Source organism: Dreissena polymorpha, chromosome 6 (genome assembly GCF_020536995.1).
Source record: "Dreissena polymorpha isolate Duluth1 chromosome 6, UMN_Dpol_1.0, whole genome shotgun sequence".
NCBI lineage: Eukaryota > Metazoa > Mollusca > Bivalvia > Myida > Dreissenidae > Dreissena > Dreissena polymorpha.
In genome coordinates, this window is record NC_068360.1 from 14,596,723 (window position 1) to 14,620,322 (window position 23,600).

Here is a 23,600-nt window from a genome sequence, read left to right on the forward strand (position 1 = left end):
ACATTGTAGCCATGTTTCATGAAAATTCTTCCCTAGGTATAGAAGATTATTGAGACGCAACAAAAAATATAGGCTTCAACTTTTTACCAGCATGAATGACTCCAACCTTCAGCTAATCATCTCAATGACCTTCAGATATTACCTTCAAAGATATGGAGTGAACACACAAAGAACATTCCTTAATTTAACCCTTTACCACTTAGATACGTATTTTTTACGCATTTGTAGTCCCATAAAAAGTTAAATTGAATTAATGACCTTTCTTACTATATTCAAGTTTTAAAGGCTTCATTTAAACCCTTAGATACTAATGAGCAGCAAACAGCATAAAACCTGAACCTGTTCTGGTTTTAAGCTGTTTGCATATAGTCATTTTCACTTTGCCTCCGAGTGGGAAAGGATTAAATCCCCCACCCACTTTGCAATGGGTGATATAAAACAACAAACAGGTGATGGCAATTCGATTTGTTTTAATTCATGTTTCATTTTTATCAACTGTAAAAACAGCATTAACATGTACAGAGATTCACTGTAAAAGTGACATGCTAAAACAAGTAATTTCTAACAACAGACGCACTTAAAAAACATTTGTTCTAACGCACCAAGATCTGCACAGAAAATCTCATTTAAGTAATACTTTTTCATTTTTCCTAGAAATATTGGTTGACTCGCACAATTGCATTTTTTTAGCCAAGTTTAACTGTCAAATTCATGCCAAAGATGAAAGAATTTATTTTAAAAAAAACTTGGTAACTTAGTTAAACCAGGTTTTAACATTAAAGTCAACATTATAACCAGGGTGTTCAACTTTGTTTATCAACAAATTATTTATCAGTATTTCTAGTTGCAAAAACAGTCAATGCTCAAATAAACTACAGTGACAGACTTAATTTTATTTTGATTTATAAATTTAGCACAAATAATGTTATTTAAACATTTATGCAATTTAAACATGGTTGCTCTTTAAAAAGATAATTTGTTATTCTTCTCCATAGACAAGAAACAAAGTTTGTCATTAAAAAAAAACCCAGATGTTCCTTGTAACAATCATTAACAAATTTATAGAGAATTTAGGTACAAATATGCCATAAACAAAATGTCAAATCTTCATTTGTTAAAAAAAAAAACTTTCAATAATAATGTCTGTTCTAACAAATCACTGAAAATAAGGTCTTAACTCCAAAGTATAGCAAGTGCATTCATCAGTCACATTTACACTACATTTAACAATGGTACAATACAAAATGGGCATGAAAAGGGGAAGTAATGGGATGATTCATGAGATATCACAACCCTGCTTGAATGACAAATTTGTGTCGCAATGCTACACATATGCATGTATGAACATCTAAATGGATAATTACTTTGTACACAAATGTCATCCATGCAATTAGTTAACTAGCGTCTAAAATTAGATTGTTTAAATTTTTTGTAATATTGCAAAGTGATGGAAGTTAGTGCTTGCTTTTGTCATTGAAAAGACTTGTGCTTGGGTGACAAATTTATGGTTCAGTTAACAACTTTAAATCAACTTTATTATATGACCAACACTTTGAAAAGATGTTCATTCTCTTAGATCAATTTTATTACGTTCCTAGGATTGTCAGTAACAGTTCGAATTTATTTTCTAGAGTTGGCATGAACGAGTAGGTCAGACCATCAACAATATTAGACTCGTTCTTTTAACACCTGGCAGCCTGTGCATACAGTGTTGTCTCAGATTAGCCTGTGCTGTGGTCACAGTCTAATCAGGGGCAACACTTTCCTCTATATTTTTGTTTGAAGAGACCTCCGAAACGAAAAAATTCCACAAGAGAAAAGTGTCATCCCAATTAGCCTGTGCAAATGGCACAAGTCAATCTGGAACAACACTTTATACAAATACGCATTAAGCCCCGTTTTCCCATAGCAAGACATATTTTATCATAGAGGATTGGCATGAAATATGGTAGGTCACCCCACCAAAAACTTTTTCTTGATCTCATATACACAACATTGCACTTAGTTACCATACAACTTGAGTGGGGAGATGGATTATTCTTATCATAATGGATATATTACCTAAATTGGAGAGAACTATTTCAAACTTAATTTTAACCAGTTAAAAAGCAATTACAGCTACCAATAAAACAATTTAATAATAGCACTTTAACTATACAATTTCAATAGACAATATTAAAGAATATTGGATCACATCAGATCTCCAAAGTGTAACTAATTGGCTGATTAATAATATAAATGTATAGTTACTTCTTAGTTCTATGTACCCACAGATAGCGAGTTCTAAACAGTTTTGTTAAATCAAATGGAAGGACAGACATTAACACTTAACAATGCACACATGTTTACACAGAAACAACAACGATTGAAGCTGATTTTTCACTTAAAAAATTATCATAAAACAAAATCTCGGGTTCAAGTTAATTAAGGAAAGCGCAAAGGTCTAAGAACAGTTTTAACTGGGTTATCCAGGACCAAAATTCATAAAAGGTTAAGTGAAGGCCTGACATTAGTCTTCACCCATTGCATGCTGGGAAATTTGTCGTCTGCAAAAACGTCGTCTGCGGAATTTCTAAAATTAGCATTGTCTTTGATTTTTTTTCAAAGAATACTATCAGAATAGCAAACAGTTTGGATCCTGATGAGACGCCACATTTTGTGGCGTCTCATCTGGATCCAAACTGTTTGAAAAGACCTTCAAAATTCGGTTCCAGCACTGTAAGAGTTAACCCGCTCAGAAGTAAAGTGAAAATGGCTATGTGCAAACAGCATAAAACCAGAACAGCCTGCGAGTAACTCGTAGTGTGGTAAGGTTTTATGTTGTTTGCTGCTCATCAGTATTTTTTTGGTCAGATATGAAGTCTTTTAAACTTGAATGTAGTAAGAAAGGTATTGCGTTTCTGAGAGAGTTAACTTCTTGATGTTTATAAGAGATGGTGTATAGGCCGAATAACCTGGAAAAAATTAGCTTCAATCTTGTTTATAAGTATCATTATATGTACAATATCACAGTCTACAGTTAATTACAATAGTCCTAAACAAATACATCAACATTAAATAAAAGCATTACTTGTGAATGAATTCGGCAATGTATATGTTAAGCTGCAACTTACTTTTTAAAAGCCTAGAGTCAATGAAAAGCTGCAAACCAAGTTAAGTCCTATGCATTGATTGATTGCAAACTATTTCATCATCAGTATTGCAAGAAGGGTTGCACATTCTTAGAAATTTTGAGAGCAGTTCAAACAATCTGCACAATTAAAAAACAATAGCTGAAAACTTTGTGGTTGTCATTTAGCTTTATTTTTAATATAACCCAATTCTTTTTGTATTAACTTTTGGATTAAAATTTACCACGTATTTGTAAACTTATCAAACAATATGCATTATATGTCCATGCTTACGCAACTGCAGCGCGCCAACCATTATCTTAAAAGGGCCTGGTGTAAAAAAGGCACTTGTGCGAGCTGTCATTTTTTTTCCTGTTGCATATTTCAATATAACAAGTGTTATATATGTGAATTGAACATTGCTGCAAAGGGCAATTCAAAAGGGCAAGGTAGGGGTCAAAGGAGACCCCGCTGGGTGAGGGGGGGGGAGGGAAGGGGGCCTTGGGGTGGCCGATGATGACTTCTTCCTGTTAGGCAAACTCGAGCCCTACTAAACTGTATACGAGTAATTTGCCTCTTACTGGTCTGAACTGCAAAGTACGTCAAGGGAACAAACTTGTATACAATGTTATTGTAAATAAATAATTGGTTTATTAAATCCCAGCAAATGTGTATGCAATCATCTGTCAATATGTGCCTTAAATAAACATAAAGGAACAGTGGTAAACACTACAGTCGCTATTGTCGCCAAATGCAACAAATTGTAAAAAGTGGCGATTTTGTTTTGAGAATTTATTTGCTACAAGCATTAATGTAGATTGGTAAGGTGTATTACAAGAAATCTTGTTTGGAACATCACAAGAGTATATTTCTTCACTCCCTCATCCCATTTCGTACAAACAAGCCCCAAGGACATTTTTTGTTATCAAATCACTTATTTGCCTTTTGTTGCAGATGAGAGTGGCATGCTGTGAAAGATGATCTCCGACGTCACAGCCTCTGTTTCATGCTTGGTTAGGCACAAACACACTTCTTTGAAATCAGCATTACTGATTGATTAATGGTCTGAATTCTTTGGTTATTGTTTTGTTTGCAATATATTGATTTTTAATTCCAAATACCAATGCATATAAAGAGGTTACGCATCTTTTTTTGATGCGGAAATTTGGTTTCCTTTTTTCCCAAATCGAGGCTGAATTTCAGAATGAAACTACAGTGCCTGGATGTGATTTCTTAAGTTTAAAAGCCTGTCCTGAATCATGAGGAATTCTAACATGAATAGGTGCAAAACAGTTGCTTTTTCAACAAAAAATGATCTTGTTTAGGAGGATTTGGCACGCAGCAGGTTAAGCGTTATTTTGATGTCGTCACATTTTTTATGATCAAATGAAATCGTCAAAAATGTTGACACTAGTGAACTATCTAAAACAAGGGACAAAATTGTCACAAAACCAGGTTTTCATTGTGAAAAAAAAATCTGATAAAGGGAGAAAACTGAAACTGAACTTTTGAAATAAACAAACAAAAATTAACCCCCTTTGTAAGTTTTTTTTTTTTTTTTAATCTATTTTTAGTCGTGGCGACCTTGACATTGGAGATATTGACGTGATTCTTTCGTGCGACACACCGTTCCATGATGGTGAACAAATGTGCCAAATGATTTTAAAATCTCACAATGAATGACATAGTTATGGCCAGGACAAGCTCATTTATGGCAATTTTTGACCTTTGAACTCAAAGTGTGACCTTGACCTTGGAGATATCGACGTAATTATTTCGCGCGACACACCGTCCAATGATGGTGAACAAATGTGCCAAATGATTTTAAAATCTGACAATGAACGACATAGTTATGGCCCGGACAAGCTTGTTCCGCCCGCCCGCCCGCATTCGCCAATCTAATAACCAGTTTTTTCCTTCAGAAAACCTGGTTAATAATATGTTGTTCAATAAATAATTTATAAACAATTGAAGATGGGTTTAGGCTTTTTTATGGTGACAATGATGTCTAATTAGATTAGACAAGTGTCAAAATAAATTATTATGATGAAAAAAAATTGCCTCCCAACGCATTTCATGCAACAGAATTTAGTGGTAACAACTTTTTTTGTCCCAGTAAAACCCATGAAGAAACAGTCAAGCAGTACGGTAATACGGCAATATTCTGTGATTTCAAATTTCTTTTAATGAGTATGAATAAATAAATAAGCACAAAAATGTGTTTTTAACAACAGTAGAAAAGCGAAGCACTATCATTGTTCAAGGCAAAATTTGTCTTAAATATTTAAAAAGATCCAATTTTGGTATAACTTACATTTTCATTTTTTGACAAAGTACCATAATGATACAACTGAATATGATGTACAGAGTTCAGTTCAAATACATGAATATATCTAGTACTTCCTCATTATACTAAATAAAAGCTGCATTTCTTCAAATTTTTAAAGCCACCTATTCCTCATGGCAAATAAACTTCATTACCAAAATATATTTTTTCGTTCATTTGATAACAACAAAACATTACTCTCTTTACTGACAAAAACAAGGCGTCAATTATGAAACAATCTCAAAATTGTGTATCCTGATTTATATTTATGCAATTTCATGATTTTCGTCCTTATTCCTTTATATATTTCAGCTCAGAAAATGTTGTTTTTAAATACTGTATTTTATGGATTTGGTGGCTTAAACAAAATAAAAATCTAAGAAAAAAACAACAAAGTAAGCATTTAAATAGAATCATTTATGGGTTTAAAATAGTAAAGTGAAACATGAAAATGATGTCATCACAGATTTCAATGATGTCATCACAGACTTCAATGATGTCATCACAGAGATGGATAAGATGATGTAAGTTAATGATGTCATCACAGGTTTTGATGATGTCATAATGGAACACATGCGAACACAGTGGTAAATGACACAAACAACTATGTCTGCACAAATATTATCTGTGCTTGTTTTGGGTCTTCGAATGTTTAATAAGAGACTTTTCAAATTGTTGTAGTAGATCTATCAAAATCTTCTTTTTGAATCTTGCTGCCTCGTGAATTATGCATTTCACAAACGCGTGCTTCATTTCAAATGTCCCCTGTACTTTGTTCATATGCTCAAACAACAGATCATATTCTGAAAATAATTAAGAAAGACATTTTAACTACGTCTAAAATAGAGTGTTACATTAGGGCCATGCTCTGTGAAAAGGGGATTTAATGCATGTACGTAACATGTCCTTCCAGATTAGCCTGTGCAGTCCGCACAAGCTTATCAGGGACAACACTTTCCGCTTTTATGGTATTTTTGGTTTAAAGAGTCTCTTTTTAGCAAAAAACCAGTTTAGGCGAAAAGTGTCGTCTCTGATTAGCCTGTGTGGACGACACTTTACGCACATGAATTAAACCCCCCTTTTCACAGAGCACAACCCATTATATTGAAAGATTAGATATTGGGATGCAGTTTTTTAACAAGTGTGCCATTTTCCTTGAAGATAAAGATTGGTCACATTCTCTTCAAACCTTGGGACATGCTGGTCACTACTGAACAAAATCTTTAATTTGGTCAAGACTATGTTTTGACGTTGATTTGTGATATTGACCTAGGAACCTAGTGACACTGCTTCTCATCTGGCTTATCACGTATGCAAAGTGCATGTGAAAATCAATCCATGCTGTACAAAGATATGCTCCTGATAAAGTGCCTACGGTAAGTTTCCTAAATTTGACCCTTGACCTTAAATTGTGAACCTTACCTGGGGTCAACTGACATAATTTTGGGGCACAAGAAAAAATAAAAGTATGAACTTACTTTTCCCAGGTTTTCGTACTTCTGTCACAACTAATTGTCTTAAGTGTTCATTAAACGTCCATGGATTTGAATCTTTTTTAATAGTCACTTTGTCTCGTTTGTGATTTACAACTGGCTTTTCATCGGTAGGCGACTCAGGACTACTACGTCCATTTTCTTCCTCTTTCACATGATTGGTGAATGAAATGTCATGTGACTTTTGATCAACATGGTTAATCTCAACAGGTTCTGTTTTGATTTTCACCGTCACTTCTTCGACAATGGATTCCGAATCTGAAAACAAATATTGTTAAATAATTAAACATTAAGGAATGATAAAGCAGAAGAATGATTTTGGAACCAGGAGGAACCCCCCCCCAAAGCAGGTCAAACAAGAGATTGCAAAGCAATATAGTCCCCAACTGGTAAAACTCCACCATTGTCAGTATTTTTTTTTTAAATATTTGTTGCCATAGCAACCAGAATTCTTGACGTAGGAACAAAATGATATGACGTGCATAATCTCCATATTGCCATCTATCCATATTTCAAGTTTCATGAAAAAATATGAAGAACTTTTAAAATTATCGCAGGATCCAGAAAAGTGTGACATACAGACTGACTGATGGACAGAGCGCAAACCACAAGTCCCCTCCGGTTTCACCGGTAGGGGACAATAAAACTGTTCATTTGCATATAGATCCAAAAGTTAATGACTATTTGTAAAATAAGATTGACATTGAAAGGCAGGAAATCAGCTTAAAGGAAGAGAAATCAACCCCCTGATAAAGCATGTTGGTGTGCAGATGAATACAGACATAGGCGCTGCACATAGTTATGTGTATTTAAGCTTCGTCATCCAAAAATGGGTCTAATGCCATATTGGACCAGCATCCTCACAGTCTGGTAAGGATCTAACCTTTCCGCTATAAAGTCACGCAAGATTTTATAGTCCCATTGAAAAAATCAAATGACAGTCTCGTACAAACATTATTTTTATCATGTCAGCAGAGGAACAGCTGCCTAACCTCCTGGCAACCATGTATTTTATCAATAAATGTGGCCTATGGAGTGTTTACAAGGTATATGTTGACTATAAAACGCAGTACAAACAACAAACAACAGGTGATCACGAAAGAAAATAATGAGCATGGTATGTTCAGGTGCGGCTAATTGTAATACAATTGCATGTATTTTTTAGTTTACTGCTACTATATAAATTTTTAAACAGCCTATTAACTTACAAAAAAAAATATTTTTTATAAAGTATAAATACATGTTAAAGAAGAAAATAAGGGCTGTAAAACATGCATGCCCCCCATATGGGCATACGGTTTTTGTTACTGTTACCTTGACCTTTGAACTAGTGACCTGAAAATCAATAGGGGTCATCTGCCAGTGATGATCAATGTACCTATGAAGTTTCATGATCCTAGGCCTAATTATTCTTGAGTTATCATCAGGAAACCATTTTACTGTTTTGAGTCACTGTGACCTTGACCTTTTACCTAGTGACCTGAAAATCAATAGGGGTCATCTGCCAGTGATAATCAATGTGCCTATGAAGTTTCATGATCCTAGGCGTAAGCATTCTTGAGTAATCATCCGGAAACCATTTTCTATTTCAAGTCACTGTGACCTTGACCTTTGACCTTTTGACCCAGTGACCTGAAAATCAATAGCGGTCATCTGCCAATCATGATCAATGTACCTATGAAGTTTCATGATCCTAGGCGTAAGCATTCTTGAATTCATCCGCAAACCATTTTACTGTTTCGAGTCACTGTGACCTTGACCTTTGACCTAGTGACCTGAAAATCAATAGGGGTCATCTGCCGGTCATGATCAATGTACCTATGAAGTTTTATGATCCTAGGCGTAAGCATTCTTGAGTTATCATCCACAAACCATTTAACTGTTTCGAGTCACTGTGACCTTGACCTTTGACCTAGTGACCTGAAAATCGATAGGGGTCATCTGCCAGTGATGATCAATGTACCTATGAAGTTTCATGATCCTAGGCGTAAGCATTCTTAAAATTTTGAGTCACTGTGACCTTGACCTTTGACCTAGTGACCTGAAAATCAATAGGGGTAATCTGCCAGTCATGATCAATGTACCTATTTAGTTTCATGATCCTTGACAGATGATGACATACACAACGTTATATTAGTTTGGCTCTTTCTGAACACAGTTGGTAATAAAATACTGAATGCAGAATTTTTTTTTAATTAATTCACAAACAATTTCATCTTTTTTGGAACTTTTTTTCCTGGTGTCGGGAAAACTGAGCCTGTGCACTTTTCACAGGCTTATAAGGGAAGACACTTTCAGCTTTAACTAGAGCTTTGTCACAGACGTGACGTATACCCCCACATGCCGCATTGACACAGACTATTTTGCATGCTGTCTTCACAAAACAAGACAATCTAATTTATGGCGATTTTTAAGAATTATTATGCCATTATCATTTATAGCCATTTTGACCTTTGAACTCTTGAATTCTTTCATATGACATGCATTTCATTTCAAAATCTCACAATGAATGACAAAGTTATGGCCCAGACAAGATCATTTATTGCCATTTTTGACCTTTGAACTAAAACTGTGACCTTGACCTTGGAGATATGGACGTAATTCTTTTGCGCCACACACCGTTCAATGATGGTGAACAAATGTGCCAAATGATTTTAAATTCTCACAATGAACAACATAGTAATGGCCCGGACAAGCTCATTTATGGCCATTTTCGACCTTTGAACTTTTAAATGTGACCTTGACCTTGGAGATATCGACGTAATTCTTTTGCGCAACACACCATCCAATGATGGTGAACAAATGTGCCAAATGATTTTAATATTTTACAATGAATGACATAGTTATGGCCCAGACAAGCTCATTCATGATCGTTGAACTCAAAGTGTGACCTTGACCTTGGAGATATCGATGTAATTATTACGCGCGACACACCGTCCAATGATGGTAATGATGGTGAGCATATTAACCGAATGATTTTAAAATCTCACAATAAATGACAATAAATAATAATAAGTTATGGGCCAGACAAGTATTTGACCTTTGAACTCCAAGTGTGACCTTGACCTTTGAGATATCGACGTACTTTTTTCACATGACACACCGTCCCATGAAGGTCAACAAATGTTCCAAGTAATTTTTAAATCTAACGATAAATGACATAGTTATGGTTCGGACAAACTTTCATTTTAAAACACACTAAGTGACCCCGTGACCTAGTTTTTGACCTGGCATGACCCATATTCAAACTTGACCTAGACATCATCTAGATACAACTTCTGACCAAGTTTGGTGAAGATTGGATGAAATTTTCGAGACAGACAGACCGACCGACAAAGTGACTCCTATATACCAATGGTAATGGGGGTATAATAAAAATTTTAATTCAAAGAAAGTCTCTTCTAAGCAAAAATCCAGTCAAGGCAGAAAGTGTAGTCCCTGATTAGCCTGCGCAGACGGACTGCACAGCCATATGAGCCTGATTGTAAAAATGCCTGTCATCCTACCAGACTCTGGTTCTGACACCTCGGCTATGGGAGACAGTGGTGGCGTTACATCGTCCTCTACTTTCAATCTCACTGATGAACCTTCCAGTCCCGTCTTTAAACGTTTATACGAGAACATCTTCGGTAAAGGCCCTGATAACGTGAAACAGAGGTATATAATAATTCTTATATGATAAAAAAGTGTGCTAAACCTAAAAAATGCCATGTTCTGTAGTTACAACTATCTACACATGACAAAGCATGACTGTTTTGCACCTGTAAAATAAGGAGTTAGAGAGCTGACAAGGTTTTATAGGCAAATGTTGGGAAAATTCAAACACCATAATTAAACAGTACTTGAGCAATTTGTCTGGTTATAAAACTTGTCCGAGGTTTTATGCCTAAAAACATTTCATGATAATCTAAACATTAAATGATAATTAAACAAGAGTGCCAAACTGTCACAAGATACGACGCCCATTTGAAGGTTTTGGACAACTTGATAACTTTACCATGACCCATATTTGAACTTGACCTACATATCATCTTGACACAATTTCTGACCAAATTTGGTGAAGATCGGATGAAAACTACTTCAATTAGAGAGCGGACACCATGCTAAATCCTTGAATGCACTACACAATCCCTTGACCTAGTTTTTGACCCGGCATGATCATATTCGAACTTGACCAAGATATTGTCTAGATACAACTTCTGACCAAGTTTGGTGAAGATCGGATGAAAACTACTTCAATTAGAGAGCGGACACTAGGGCTGTCACGATTCACCGGTATACCGGTATATCGCGGTGCATGTCGTGAAAAAAATCGCACCGCGGTACGGCGTAGCCGCACCGTTTTTTTTAAATATTATTATATTAGCACATATATAAATACATTACATAATTATTTTGATATAGATATCGTTTTGAAAACTGTAGAAGCGATTCAAAAGGGCTAAATAAATAATCCGTTAATATCCAGGTCAAGCAAGCGCTTCCACTGGTAGATGTTTAACTTTCACGTTTAAAATACGGCAATGTATGGGTCCGTACCTTTTTTTGAATTTGGGTTAGATTTCCTTTGCAAATAAGTTCATAATTATCCAAAAGATGTTTACTCTATTTCTTATTTTCTTTCTTTAGAATATCGATCGTTCAAAGCATGGCACTTACAAATCATGTTATCTTAAGATTATGAATAAGTCGAGGAAGAATCAGAACGCTACGGATTTTCAATACTGGGCCTGCTGACTCCGCATTTTAAACATGCCCTTGAAGCGTTCGATTTACACAGGTCGTAGTCACAGCTATTGTAAACAACATGGCGGACATTTTAGAAAAAGACGCGAATAACAATAACAATAACAATGACTACTTCTATCAAGTTTATTACAGTTTCTTTTACAGTTTCAAGTCATACTATGATACCCGTGTTTTCTGATTATTGTGTTTAATAAAGTTTGTAAACTGTTTTCTTTACAGATACATATTCTGTAAAATATCGCGGTACGTACCGCGATACAGTGTTGCTGTACCACGATAAACCGCGGTACGCTCACGGCGTATCGTGACAGCCCTAGCGGACACCATGCTTAATCCTTGAAATGCACTAAGTGACCCTGTGACCTAGTTTTTGACCCAGCATGACCAATATTCGAACTTGACAAATACAACTTCTGACCAAGTTTGGTGAAGATCGGATGAAAACTGAAAGCTATTTGAATTAGAGAGCGGACACTGCCGTGGATGCCGACGCCCGCCCACTGCCCGCCAAGGGTGAAACTATAATATGTCCCGTTTGAAAAAGGACAGAAAGTAGAGAGAAGATATTATTCTTGATGCTAATGCCTGCATTTATATTTCCATAATATGTGCAATATCTCAAATGGGTGAATAACTATGATTTTTTTAAAGCAAATAAATGAAACCACTTAATTTTATGAAGACTGGCCGACCAACTGACATACTTACTCCAACCGACTAACTGACATACTTACTCCAATATACCCAATCTAAAACTGTAATAATTAAATTTGTGTCTTGTTCTGAGAAAATTTGGCTTAATGCATGTGCGTAAAGTGTCGTCCCAGATTAGCCTGTGCAGTCCACACAGGCTAATCAGGGACGACACTTTCCGCCTAACCTTGATTTTTGGCAAGGAGGGACTTCCTTGAAACTAAAAATACCTTAAAAGTGGAAAGTCTAATCTGGGACGACACTTTACGCACATGCATTAAGCCCAATTTTCTCAGAACACGACTCAAATACACTGCCCAAGAGTCCGTGCAAACTGCAGCCATGCATGTAAGAGCTACCACAGGAATCAAATTAAGCAATTCCCTGCAATTCCGGCACTAGTAAATCTTGAACAGACATGCTAAGATTGCCTGCAAGTGTGGCACTGGTAAATCTTGAACAGACATGCTCAGAATGCCTGCAAGTGTGGCACTGGTAAATCTTGAACAGACATGCTAAGATTGCCTGCAAGTGTGGCACTGGTAAATCTTGAACAGACATGCTAAGATTGCCTGCAAGTGTGGCACTGGTAAATCTTGAACAGACATGCTCAGAATGCCTGCAAGTGTGGCACTGGTAAATCTTGAACAGACATGCTCAGAATGCCTGCAAGGGTAACTCTTGTTGTACAGACATGCTTAGATTGCCTTCAAGTCCGGCACAGGTATATCTTGAAAAAACATGCTCAGATTGCCTGTAAGTGCGGCATTGGTAAATCATCTCAGTTTCAAAACTATTGACAAACATGTAACATTGTTGTGGTCTAATTATAACATAGGGTTTGATTGGTGGGACTGTTTGAGCCTCATAGTGATAAAAACAAGAGATGTGTTTGTGAGAAACACAATGCCCCCTATTGCGCCGCTTTAAAGCCATAAATTCGACCTTTGAGCTTGAACGATGACCTTGACCTTAAGCCACTCAAAATGTGCAGCTCCATGAGATACACATGCATGCCAAATATTAAGTTGCTATCTTCAATATTCAAAAATTTGTGACCAAACTCTAACGAATGTTTAAGTTTTAGGAACGAAAAATACAATGATATTTGACCTTTGACCTTGAAGAATGACCTTGACCTTGACTTTTCACCACTCAAAATGTGCAGCTCCATGAGATACACATGCATGCCAAATATGAAGTTGCTATCTTCAATATTGCAAAAGTTATAAAACTTTAACCAAGGTTAAAGTTTTGTGACACACACATACAATGACTGACTGACACAATGACAGACAGGCCAAAAACAATATACCCCTGATCTTTTTAGATCCGGGTGCATAAAAACTTGGCTTAATGCATGTGCTTAAGTTTTGTCCCAGATTAGCCTGCTCAGTATGCACAGGCTTATCAGGGACAACACTTTCTGTGTTTATGGCTTTTTTTTCTTCTTAAAGAAAATGCAGTGTAAACAGACTGTCATCTCTGATTTAGCCTGTGTGGACTGCACAGGCTTATCTTGGATGACACTTTACCCACATGCTTTAATTAAGCCCATAACGAGGCTAAAATAATAATTTGTGCTTGATTGATTACACATCTTCTTTTAATTTAGATGATTGAACCCACCAGGTTTGCGTTTCCTCTCGGGTCCGAGAGAGAAGGGCGAACTCTCTGGGACCGGTTTCTTCTTCTGGGACTGCTGACCGCCCAGCATGGAGTCTTCTGCTTCATCCACCATGATGTTCTGTGCAAAAGAAAAACAGAGTTTATACTTCTCTAGCTCATTCTGGCTGTGATTTTGGTAACACCTACATGTAAGGGTAAGAAAATAACCTTTAAAACAAGAGCACCGCATAACGGGTGCAAACGCTCGGCTGCGGGTGCAGTTTGGAATAAATGAAAGCTCGTCAGAATTTTTTTTTTTTTTTTTTAGGTCACAGTGACCTTTACTTTTAACCTAGTGACACCAAAATGGGTGTTGCATGTAGAACTCATCAAGGTGCATGTAGATATGAAGTTTCAAAGTTGTAGGTGGAAGCACTTTGATTTTAGAGGCAATGTTAAGGTTTTAGCACGGCAGACAGCGTAAGACACAACGAGCTGGCTATGACAATACCTTGGGTTTTTCTCCGAAAACAGCCGAGCTTAAAACTATTCATTTTTTAATAGATCCCACCGGCTGGGAAGTAACCGGTTTGGTCCCCACTGTGGGAGCGTTCTTTAGACCTCCCCAAATGACATCAAGTATTGGCTCTGCCCAGGAAACGGACTCTTAAGCATTTCAATACGCCTTAGGCTTTTAATGCAATTGAGTAAACTCAAATAGCTTTACACTAAATAGTTGCATTAAAGTAAAAAAGCTATTCGTTTAGCAATATTGGCATTGAAAAGGAGGAAACCGGCTGGAAGAAGGTCAAATCACACCACCATTCATATTTCAGATAATAAATCTATTGTAGGTAGTTAATATACACAGACACACACAAAATGTGAAGCATAAAACCATTTTTTTAATAGAAATACAAAAAGAAAGGAAAAAAACATGTTTATCTTAAAGTATATTTTCATAGTTTCTTGCAACACAAATTGCAAAATACTTAATGGAGAAAGAACTGCACCTTTTAGGCTGTTAAAGGCCTACTTAATGTTTATGGGAATTATTTCATATGTTTAAAAAAAAATTAAAGCCTTAATAAAATGCTAGAACTAAACAAAATATTGCACATGTTCTCCTACTTATTTCCCTATAAACATCCCTATAAACAAACGTTCGTACTTTCATCTTGGTTGAAAAACTACTTCAAGAGGCCGAACTTTCAGCGCTGAAGTCAATTTGAAGAAACACTTCTTCAGAATGAATTCCAAATAGCTTTTCTCACTGGACATTCATATTTTTTCCGCCCTCAAACATAAGATTCAATGAAAAGGTCAGAGCAATATTTGTTTCAATGTGACCAGGTCAAAACCATGATAAAATAAATGTATAAATTGAAGCAAGCAAATGATTATCGTGTTTACTCTTACATATACTACTAAAAATTTGCTAAGAATCACTTTATTTTCACATAATTTTCAATTTAATTTAATTAATTTAAATTGTTGTTTTGCAGGTTTTGATATAAGAATGTGTGGTTTTGATTTTCAGGGTTCTCAATAAGAGCCGGCCGCCGTTTGAAATCAGATTTTGGCCGGTTGAAAATCGCTCAGATTCTGAAAATTGGCAATTAACTTTTCGAAATTTGCATGTCTTTTTGGTAATTTTCTCCTTTTTGCTATTAAGCAAAGACGTCGCTTGATTATCTTCCTAAATGCATTACAACAACAACAACAACAATGAAAAAGGCGCAAATTGGAATCGGTTAAAAAACAGTCAAATATTTTGACATTCTTTTCATCACATGGCGTTTTTTGTTTCTTCCTGATTGCTTGCGTTTTTTTAGGTTAATGCAAAGTTTTTGTTGTGAAAGTTTTTTTAATTCAGTTAGGTTTCAAACTATGTGTCACGCAAAATGTGCATGGCAGACTGACAATCAGGCCTTTTCCGCCTATTCCTGTAGGGCCAAATTTCGGCCCCATTCCCTATCCAAAATTTAAGTTTTTTTCTTATACGAATAAAATGTCCCAATTGGAACCTTGTGCAAAAATAAACTTGAAAATTTTACAAAAGTAATAAAGAGCTTTTTTATTTATCTTTTGCTAGTTAAAAAAGCTAAAATTCATAAAATGCACAAAAATGCTCAAATTTAAGTGCCTTGTTGACCATTAAAATAGACATAAAATAGCCCAAAATGCAGGAAATCAAGTGCTCAATTTTAAATTTCCCCCCCCCCCCCCCCCCCGGACCTCCCTAGAAGGCCTGTTGGCTCAAATGTTATTGACAACCCTGGATTTTAATGTATTGATTTATCATTGATACATGACGCTGGCTGACTCTAGCTAGGGTTGAACTTCAAATTACACATACTATAAAAAGTGATCCTTAGCAAATTTTGAGTAGTATATATGTAAGGGAGACAACACCTTGTTTTAAAAACCAGGTTTTAGGTTTGGTAGTTCTTTCATTGTTTTTTTATTGCTGCTAAAACAAATTTTTAAAATAAAATTCATTTTAATTATTAAATACTTACCTGTTATCGTATGCTTATACTTTCCAAGGGGAAATAACTCATCCGGAATTTTAACTGGGAATCCGCCACCTCAATACCGTAATACAGGCCAGGTTAAACATAGTGCAATGCAACCTAGCCAAAAATCGGTAACCAACCCTCAATATTCTTTCAATATATATACAAAAAATATTAATCGAATAGCGGGGTGGGAGGTGGGACTTACCGATAACAGGTAAGTATTTAATAATTAAAATGAATTTTATTTAAAAAATTTGTTTTAATGTCATAAATACTGACCTGTTATCGTATGCTGATTTTGCAGCTGCGGTGGGAAGGTTCGTATATATTTTCCCAACACAGTAGAACCCATAAACAGGGTTATCAGCTAATGATATCAAGTAATCTTCGTTAAAACGGTATTAATTATGACTTCTCGGACAGAGTAATATGTCTATGTCGTAAAGAAGACACTACCGTTAGTGAAACCACAACAAGCCCAAACGTATACTAATTGTATTGTTGGCACTTCAGAAAACGAAGATAAAAAGATGACAAGGTGGTCGGATTCCTCCAGTAAACAGCTTAGAGCACGTCAAAAAGTGGGGTGTGATTAATATATGCCCACAAAACAGACAGAGCTCTTAATTCATGCGGTCAGATCCTAAAAAGGAATGAATCCTTAGACAGGATAAGATTAACTTTCCTTAGTCGAGGTCTAACCCCGAGAAATAGAAGCCGCAGACACATCTCCCCCCCCCCTTTTTTGGGGAAATGAAGAGTGTCTTTGAGAACCTCGAATGGACTTCTGACTAACACTGCTGAGATAGAACTTCAAAGCCCTGATTGCCCAAAGAAGTTTATCCTCATCTTCATGACTACCAGTTTAAGAAAACTTGGAAACTTGAAGGTAGAAGCCATATAGAGGACTTGATATTAAGCAAGGAATCCTGGCTGACACAACAAAGTGAAAACGACAATAGATCCAACTGGAATTGGTCGTATTCAACAGAAAAAGCATGAATTTCACTTCTCCGTATCGTAAAAGCCATAATAAGAAGGAAAACCGTCTTAAAATTATATTGGAACTGTTAATAAGCCTGATGAAAAAGGTTCATAGGGAGCTCATTAAGCATCCCAACATGTTACACAAGTCAAAACCGCTTAAGAAGGTAAAGGAACGAAAAACATAGTGCTGACGTTCCATAGTTTGGATCAGTTCCAAAATAGGTAAGACAGCACAGAGTTGCGATGACTTACACAAAACAAGGTATACGAAAGCATAATCTCTATCCTTTGATGAAGAAAAGAACAAATTTCTTATCATCAAGAAAAAGATGAGAAAAACCTCTATGTATCTAGCAGAGTGATTAAGGTAATAACTATGCTCTCAATTACCCAGTAAAAAATGAATTTCCATAGAACCTTTATACAGTTCTGATGGAATTATCCTTGCACAAGTAACAAGGATTGAAACTCTAACAGAAAAACGTTCTTCTGTAGAGATAACTAAAAGTTATTAATGGCCAGACATGAAGTGGCACATGTTTGGATCAGTAAAAATATGTCTCAGTGAGATATGATATTTGACCTGTGAAGAAGTTTCCTGAAAATAATTGTACAGGAGACTTCAAAGGTCGTAGAACCATAATCCCATGGTTCATTAAGTATATTTCATGAAATTATGGCAAAAACTCAGTTATTGCAAAAACTCACCAAGAAGGCAAGATATTCCAGTTTATGTCAATGGACGAATGTATAACAATCGCACACCCTGCTGGATCGATTTCTGTGAACTGCATTGTTGACGTTGTTCAGCATACCGGTATACACTGGGATATACGATCGCATAACGCTAATAACTAGCGTTTGATGATAAACAACATTCTTTGATATACTATGTACACCATGCAACTCGTCTGCAACTTCACTGCCGCGCATGCGCAATTACATTATTGAACCCAACGGAAAAATAATTCGAAAGAAAGAACTGCAGGACAAAAGGTCCAACAGGGCGTTGAGACGAACTGGTATGAGAAAGACGATAGAGAAAATTTGTTGTTCTTGCAAAGAACGAATAAGTTCCTGATTTCCAGTTACAAGGAGTGATAATATGATCACCTCCGTGTCTGTAAGTAAACCACGACCGATGTGTGATAGTTGAAACCATCACAAAGGAATCGTGAAAATGTGTTGTAAATGAAAAACAGCTAAAAAGAATTTTCGCTTTTCAAGATGTAGATGTGCAGGTGATATTCGTTAGGATACAACATAATTGAGAAAATCAAGATACGTTGTTCTATGTGATCGTCCATAACCTTATCTGCTCACATCTGTATAAGATGTAAGGAAGGTTGTGGTAGAATAAACTATATTCTTGCCAAGATAATCTTCTAGTCTAGACACCACTGAATAGTGGTAAATAATGACAAAAAGATGGAAATCTGTGCCATTAAATAATCCCGAGATTAATACAATTATCTTAAAAATAAAGCTGAAACGGACGTAAGAAAAAAACGTCTCAGCAGAAGGACCGGTGACCGGACCGGTAAATACCGACCGGTGACCGGAACCATTTGTCAAGGATGGGTGGGCAAAGAAACCATGGCAAGCCGAAATTTCCCACTCCAAACACACTTGAAAATTGGTAGAATAGGACAGTGTTTAACACTTATAAGTTTATGACCTATCTACAGAATATAGCCTCTTCTTGAACCAATAACAGGCGCCTTTAAAATCCTGGATAATACAGGTCGCGAAGTCATCGATTTGCGAAGTACGGAAATATGATTGATAGTGGTACCTCCGGAATCGGAGGTGTGATGGCAGAAAAAGGTGAAAACCCTAGGGGTAACCTTAAGCGGGTCCACGCTTGCCGGTAGAATGCATGGAAGTCTTAAATTCTGACTTGATTAATCCATTTACTTCAAGACTTCTAACCTGGACGAATTCCGAAAGGAATACGACCAGTTATAGGAAGACAGCCTGTTATGGCCAGAAGTGTAATAGAAGAATAACTTTAAGATGAGGTCCCTCCAGATCCTAGGATCTGAGTTCAATAGGTCCTAAGCCATCTACAAGACTGTAGCCGTCAATCTGATAGGCAATCCTATGTATCAGAACTCTTGTTGATTCCAGTAGCTTGAAAATATGCACTGCCGTAGGAGCAATAGAAAAGCAGAAGTCGATACAAATGTCGTCTTGCTAATCCTGCTAACGTCATTAATGTGTCCCAACTGTTCCGTGACACTGACTGCAAAGTCTGTAGCCGACAGGTAAAGGCGGTTAAAACAATTCATCCTTCGGGTCTCGAACATAAATTAATAGAGGTCAAATAGTAATGTTCGACCTCAATGCTAGTCTCCGAGCCCACTTCAGCCGATCTATCTGCAAGACCAGTAGTCTGCATGTAGCCGGTTGAGATAGAAGTACAAATAACAGATATAGCATGATTTGGTAACTGTCGCCAGTAGAACATCAGTATTGAAAAACACAAAAAGTCATGTAGATTGTTGAATCCATAAAATATAGTATTCAATACAATCATAGCCAGGGGTATACAACTATGTAATGTAGACGATACCCGTGATACTAAAAATTGAACGATGAAAACACAGTGGAATACCGGTAATTGGTAAGTGGTGACCGAACCGGACCGGTCAATGACCGGTAACTGTAGCCCGGTGAACGGACCAGTCATAATATGACCGGTGACGTTACCAGTTAAAGACCGAAAAATGGTGGAATCCATATGGTCTGTTATCAATGTCAAGCACTGCTCGGAAAAGAAGATCATGCCAAAAAAATCCAATATGATGGCGATGAGACATCACTTATTCTGACCGGTGATCAGTGATCGGTGATATGACCGATGAATGGTGACCGATGTCCGGTGATCGGGACCGGTATAATATAACTGCGTCAGAATGGAAATATCTGGTGCAGAAGAATGACCATCCACGAAGTCATCTGATAATGTTAACCGGAAAACAACGGTAGATTATCAGCATTAATAGGCATAAGTGTCCTTGTAGTCGTAGTGGAGAAAAGAACAGCTTATCCCGAAGCCTGAATGTTAAACGAACTAGTGTTCGTATACAACTACGGCTCGGTGACTGCAACATGTGTGGATGCCATAAGAAGAACCATCACACGTGGAATGGAGACATGATATTCCTAAAGGAATAAAATGGAGAACGTCGATATGACCATTAGGTTCATTAACGCCTACGTGAGAAGTGGCGACATCCATATAACTTCGATGCCGAAATATTGTTCGGCTACGCTGGAAATATTGTCTTCTACAATATTGTCTCCGTGAGCATTGACATGATCGCTTACGAGCGTATCAACGCCGAGAACTGCTCAATGAAGGAGAGGTATGTTCGATAAATATCCAGTGGTGCTCAATGCAGTCCGCTGATGTCTACGTGAAGGTTGACGACGTCCTCGTTTCCTGCGGTGTCGAGATCTGGATCGGCCGAGATGTGGATCGGCTGCGATGAGACCGAGATCTTCTAGAATAACGTCTCCGTGAGTGACGACGTGATCGCTTACGAGAGCCGCGACGATGAGAACTGCTCGACGAAGAAGAGCGTGTCCGATGTCTAATCCTTGATGAAGACGATGTATTCAACGAAGAATAGGAGAATAATTCAATGAAGAAGACCGAGTTCTTCTTCTTGACCGGTGACTGGTGTTATCGGTGGCAGGCCTAACTGATGACTGTTGACCGGTGACCGGAGCGGTGATCAATGACCGGACCGGTGACCGGACCGGACAGTTGACATGACCGGACCGGTGACATGACCGGAGCGGTGACATGACCGGACCGGTGACATGACCGGTGACCGGACCGGTGACATGACCAGTGACCGGACTGGTGATCAATGACCGGACCGGTGACCGGACCGGTGACATGAACGGTGACCGGACCGGTGACCGGACCGGTGATCAATGACCGGACCGGTGACATGACCGGTGACCGGACCGGTGATCAATGACCGGACCGGACCGGTGACATGACCGGTGACCGGACCGGCCGGTCAGACGTCGATCAATGGTCCGTGATCAACGTCCCCGGTCATATCATGACCAGTGTTGTCACCGGATAATGACCGTATGGCGGATGCCAAATGGTCCGGCATTGGTCAATGTCCTTGACCAATGCCATCGGGCAAAGACCGGCTGACGGGTGTCGCCATATGGTCTGATGTTGACCGACTGTCTAAGAGACTTAGCATAGTACGGTCGCGATCGTGCCCGATACCCGGTGACTGATACTGCAACTATCATCCATGATCTGCGAAGTCACCGGGTATTTATCCACTCTTGTTTCTGCGACCATCATGTAGTTGAATATATGAAAAACAAGAGCAAAGCATATTCAACCATAAACTGGTCACAGACCAGATTATCATACGGCACATAAAATCATTATTTGACCATAATGAAAATTATAATAATACTGCCGTAGATCATAAATTAAACAAAAGTTTAATTCAAAACAGATGAAAAATAAAATGACGATCAATTAGATTGTCATACGGAACGTTAAAATCATTATTGCACACAATGGCAAATGATAAACAATCTGTCAATAGAAGAACACGCTTTGCACGATCTCGTGACACATTAGAAGAACATGCTTTGCACGTTCTAGCAATGTATTAGAAGAGCACGTTTTGCACGTGGTCCTTCGCGCCTGAAAACACCCAGCATGGTAGAAATAAACCATTGTTCGATAAAAACAAGCATGGCTTACCTTTTACAAATGAAACAAAATCCATTAAATCCACACAAATTAATCCGAATGAGAAATAAAAAGATAAATAACACAATTTATCTATTCAAAACCCCAATCAACCAAGTGAAAAACAATATTTTAATTCAGAGCCGTAAAAGACACGTATACACCTGGTTGATCCGGAAAGAATATTGAGGGTTGGTTACCGATTTTTGGCTAGGTTGCATTGCACTATGTTTAACCTGGCCTGTATTACGGTTTTGAGGTGGCGGATTCCCAGTTAAAATTCCGGATGAGTTATTTCCCCTTGGAAAGTATAAGCATACGATAACAGGTCAGTATTTATGACATTAAAACATTGAACTAAGTCTGGCTCTTAATTTTCAGCCGAAAATCTGTGTCAACAATTTAACGTATTACCAATTGTAAGTTTTGTAAAGAAAGAATTGCAGCTAAAACAAAATCCTGAAATTTTTGTAGGCAAATATGCTCACTTGCAGCAATAAGCAGTTGTTTTTTCACAATTTTGGGGATGCTGCCCCGGGACCATTGGATTGGGAAAAAATGGCGTTGTTTGAACTAAAATTATGAACTTTTGTTTGGTCTTTATTGCTTACTAATACTTTAAAATTAAGATTGAGTATTTTCAATATTATATTTACTAAGGTTCAACCCAAAGAGCTGCTTAGGGAAATTTACTAAATATTGCATTTTATTTACACTTTTTTTTATTTGAAACCATCATTTGAAATTTTAGTAAGGCATTTGGGAAAATATAATTTTTGAGATTGGGAATGTGGCCAAATAACTGCCCCAATCTTGACAAAAAAACACTGGTTGGCTATTATAAAGAATTGCAGAGTTTGCCCTAAAATGAAAGTGCCCAACCTTGGCCAAAACTATGTGAGCGATTAAATAAACACATCTGCATCGCCCTTAACGCTTTTAGTTTGCTACACACTTGGCGCGTTTCATAAAAGGTACTTGTTTCCCTATTTTCAGCAGTTCCCTTTAAATGGATTTCCCTAGAATGAAATTGATCTACCTTATAAACTTAGATTGGATTTCCCTAGAATGAAATTGACCTACCCCCCTTATTAACTTTAAATGGATTTCCCTTCAATGAAATTAACCAACCTTATTGACTTCAAATGGATTTCCCTAGAATTAAATTGACCTACCTAATAAACATAAAATGGATTTGCCTGGAATGATATTACCCTACCTTATTAACTTTAAATGGATTTCCAAACATGTGGACCCTTGTGGGTGTGCTCTCCAGGGGTCGGAGGGAAGGAGACTCCACGTTGATCTTTTTCAGGTATTCCTGGTAGTTGCCCATCTGAGCAATGGGAACGCTGTGAAGCTCATCTA

General features: G+C 37.2%; 1 protein-coding gene across 1 annotated transcript in view; it reads right to left on the bottom strand.

The window, feature by feature from the left end:
* Positions 1 to 453: 453 nt before the first annotated feature.
* Positions 454 to 23,600, bottom strand: part of LOC127834030 (integrator complex subunit 6-like) — a 57,642-nt gene continuing 34,495 nt past the window's right edge. Inside the window, exons 15-19 of the mRNA XM_052359589.1 lie at positions 23,452 to 23,597; positions 14,001 to 14,118; positions 10,436 to 10,567; positions 6,915 to 7,187; positions 454 to 6,239 (exon numbers count right to left, since the gene is read on the bottom strand). Coding sequence (XP_052215549.1) covers positions 6,058 to 6,239; positions 6,915 to 7,187; positions 10,436 to 10,567; positions 14,001 to 14,118; positions 23,452 to 23,597 — 851 coding nt within the window. The 3' untranslated portion in view covers positions 454 to 6,057. The remainder of the gene's footprint in view (positions 6,240 to 6,914; positions 7,188 to 10,435; positions 10,568 to 14,000; positions 14,119 to 23,451; positions 23,598 to 23,600) is intronic.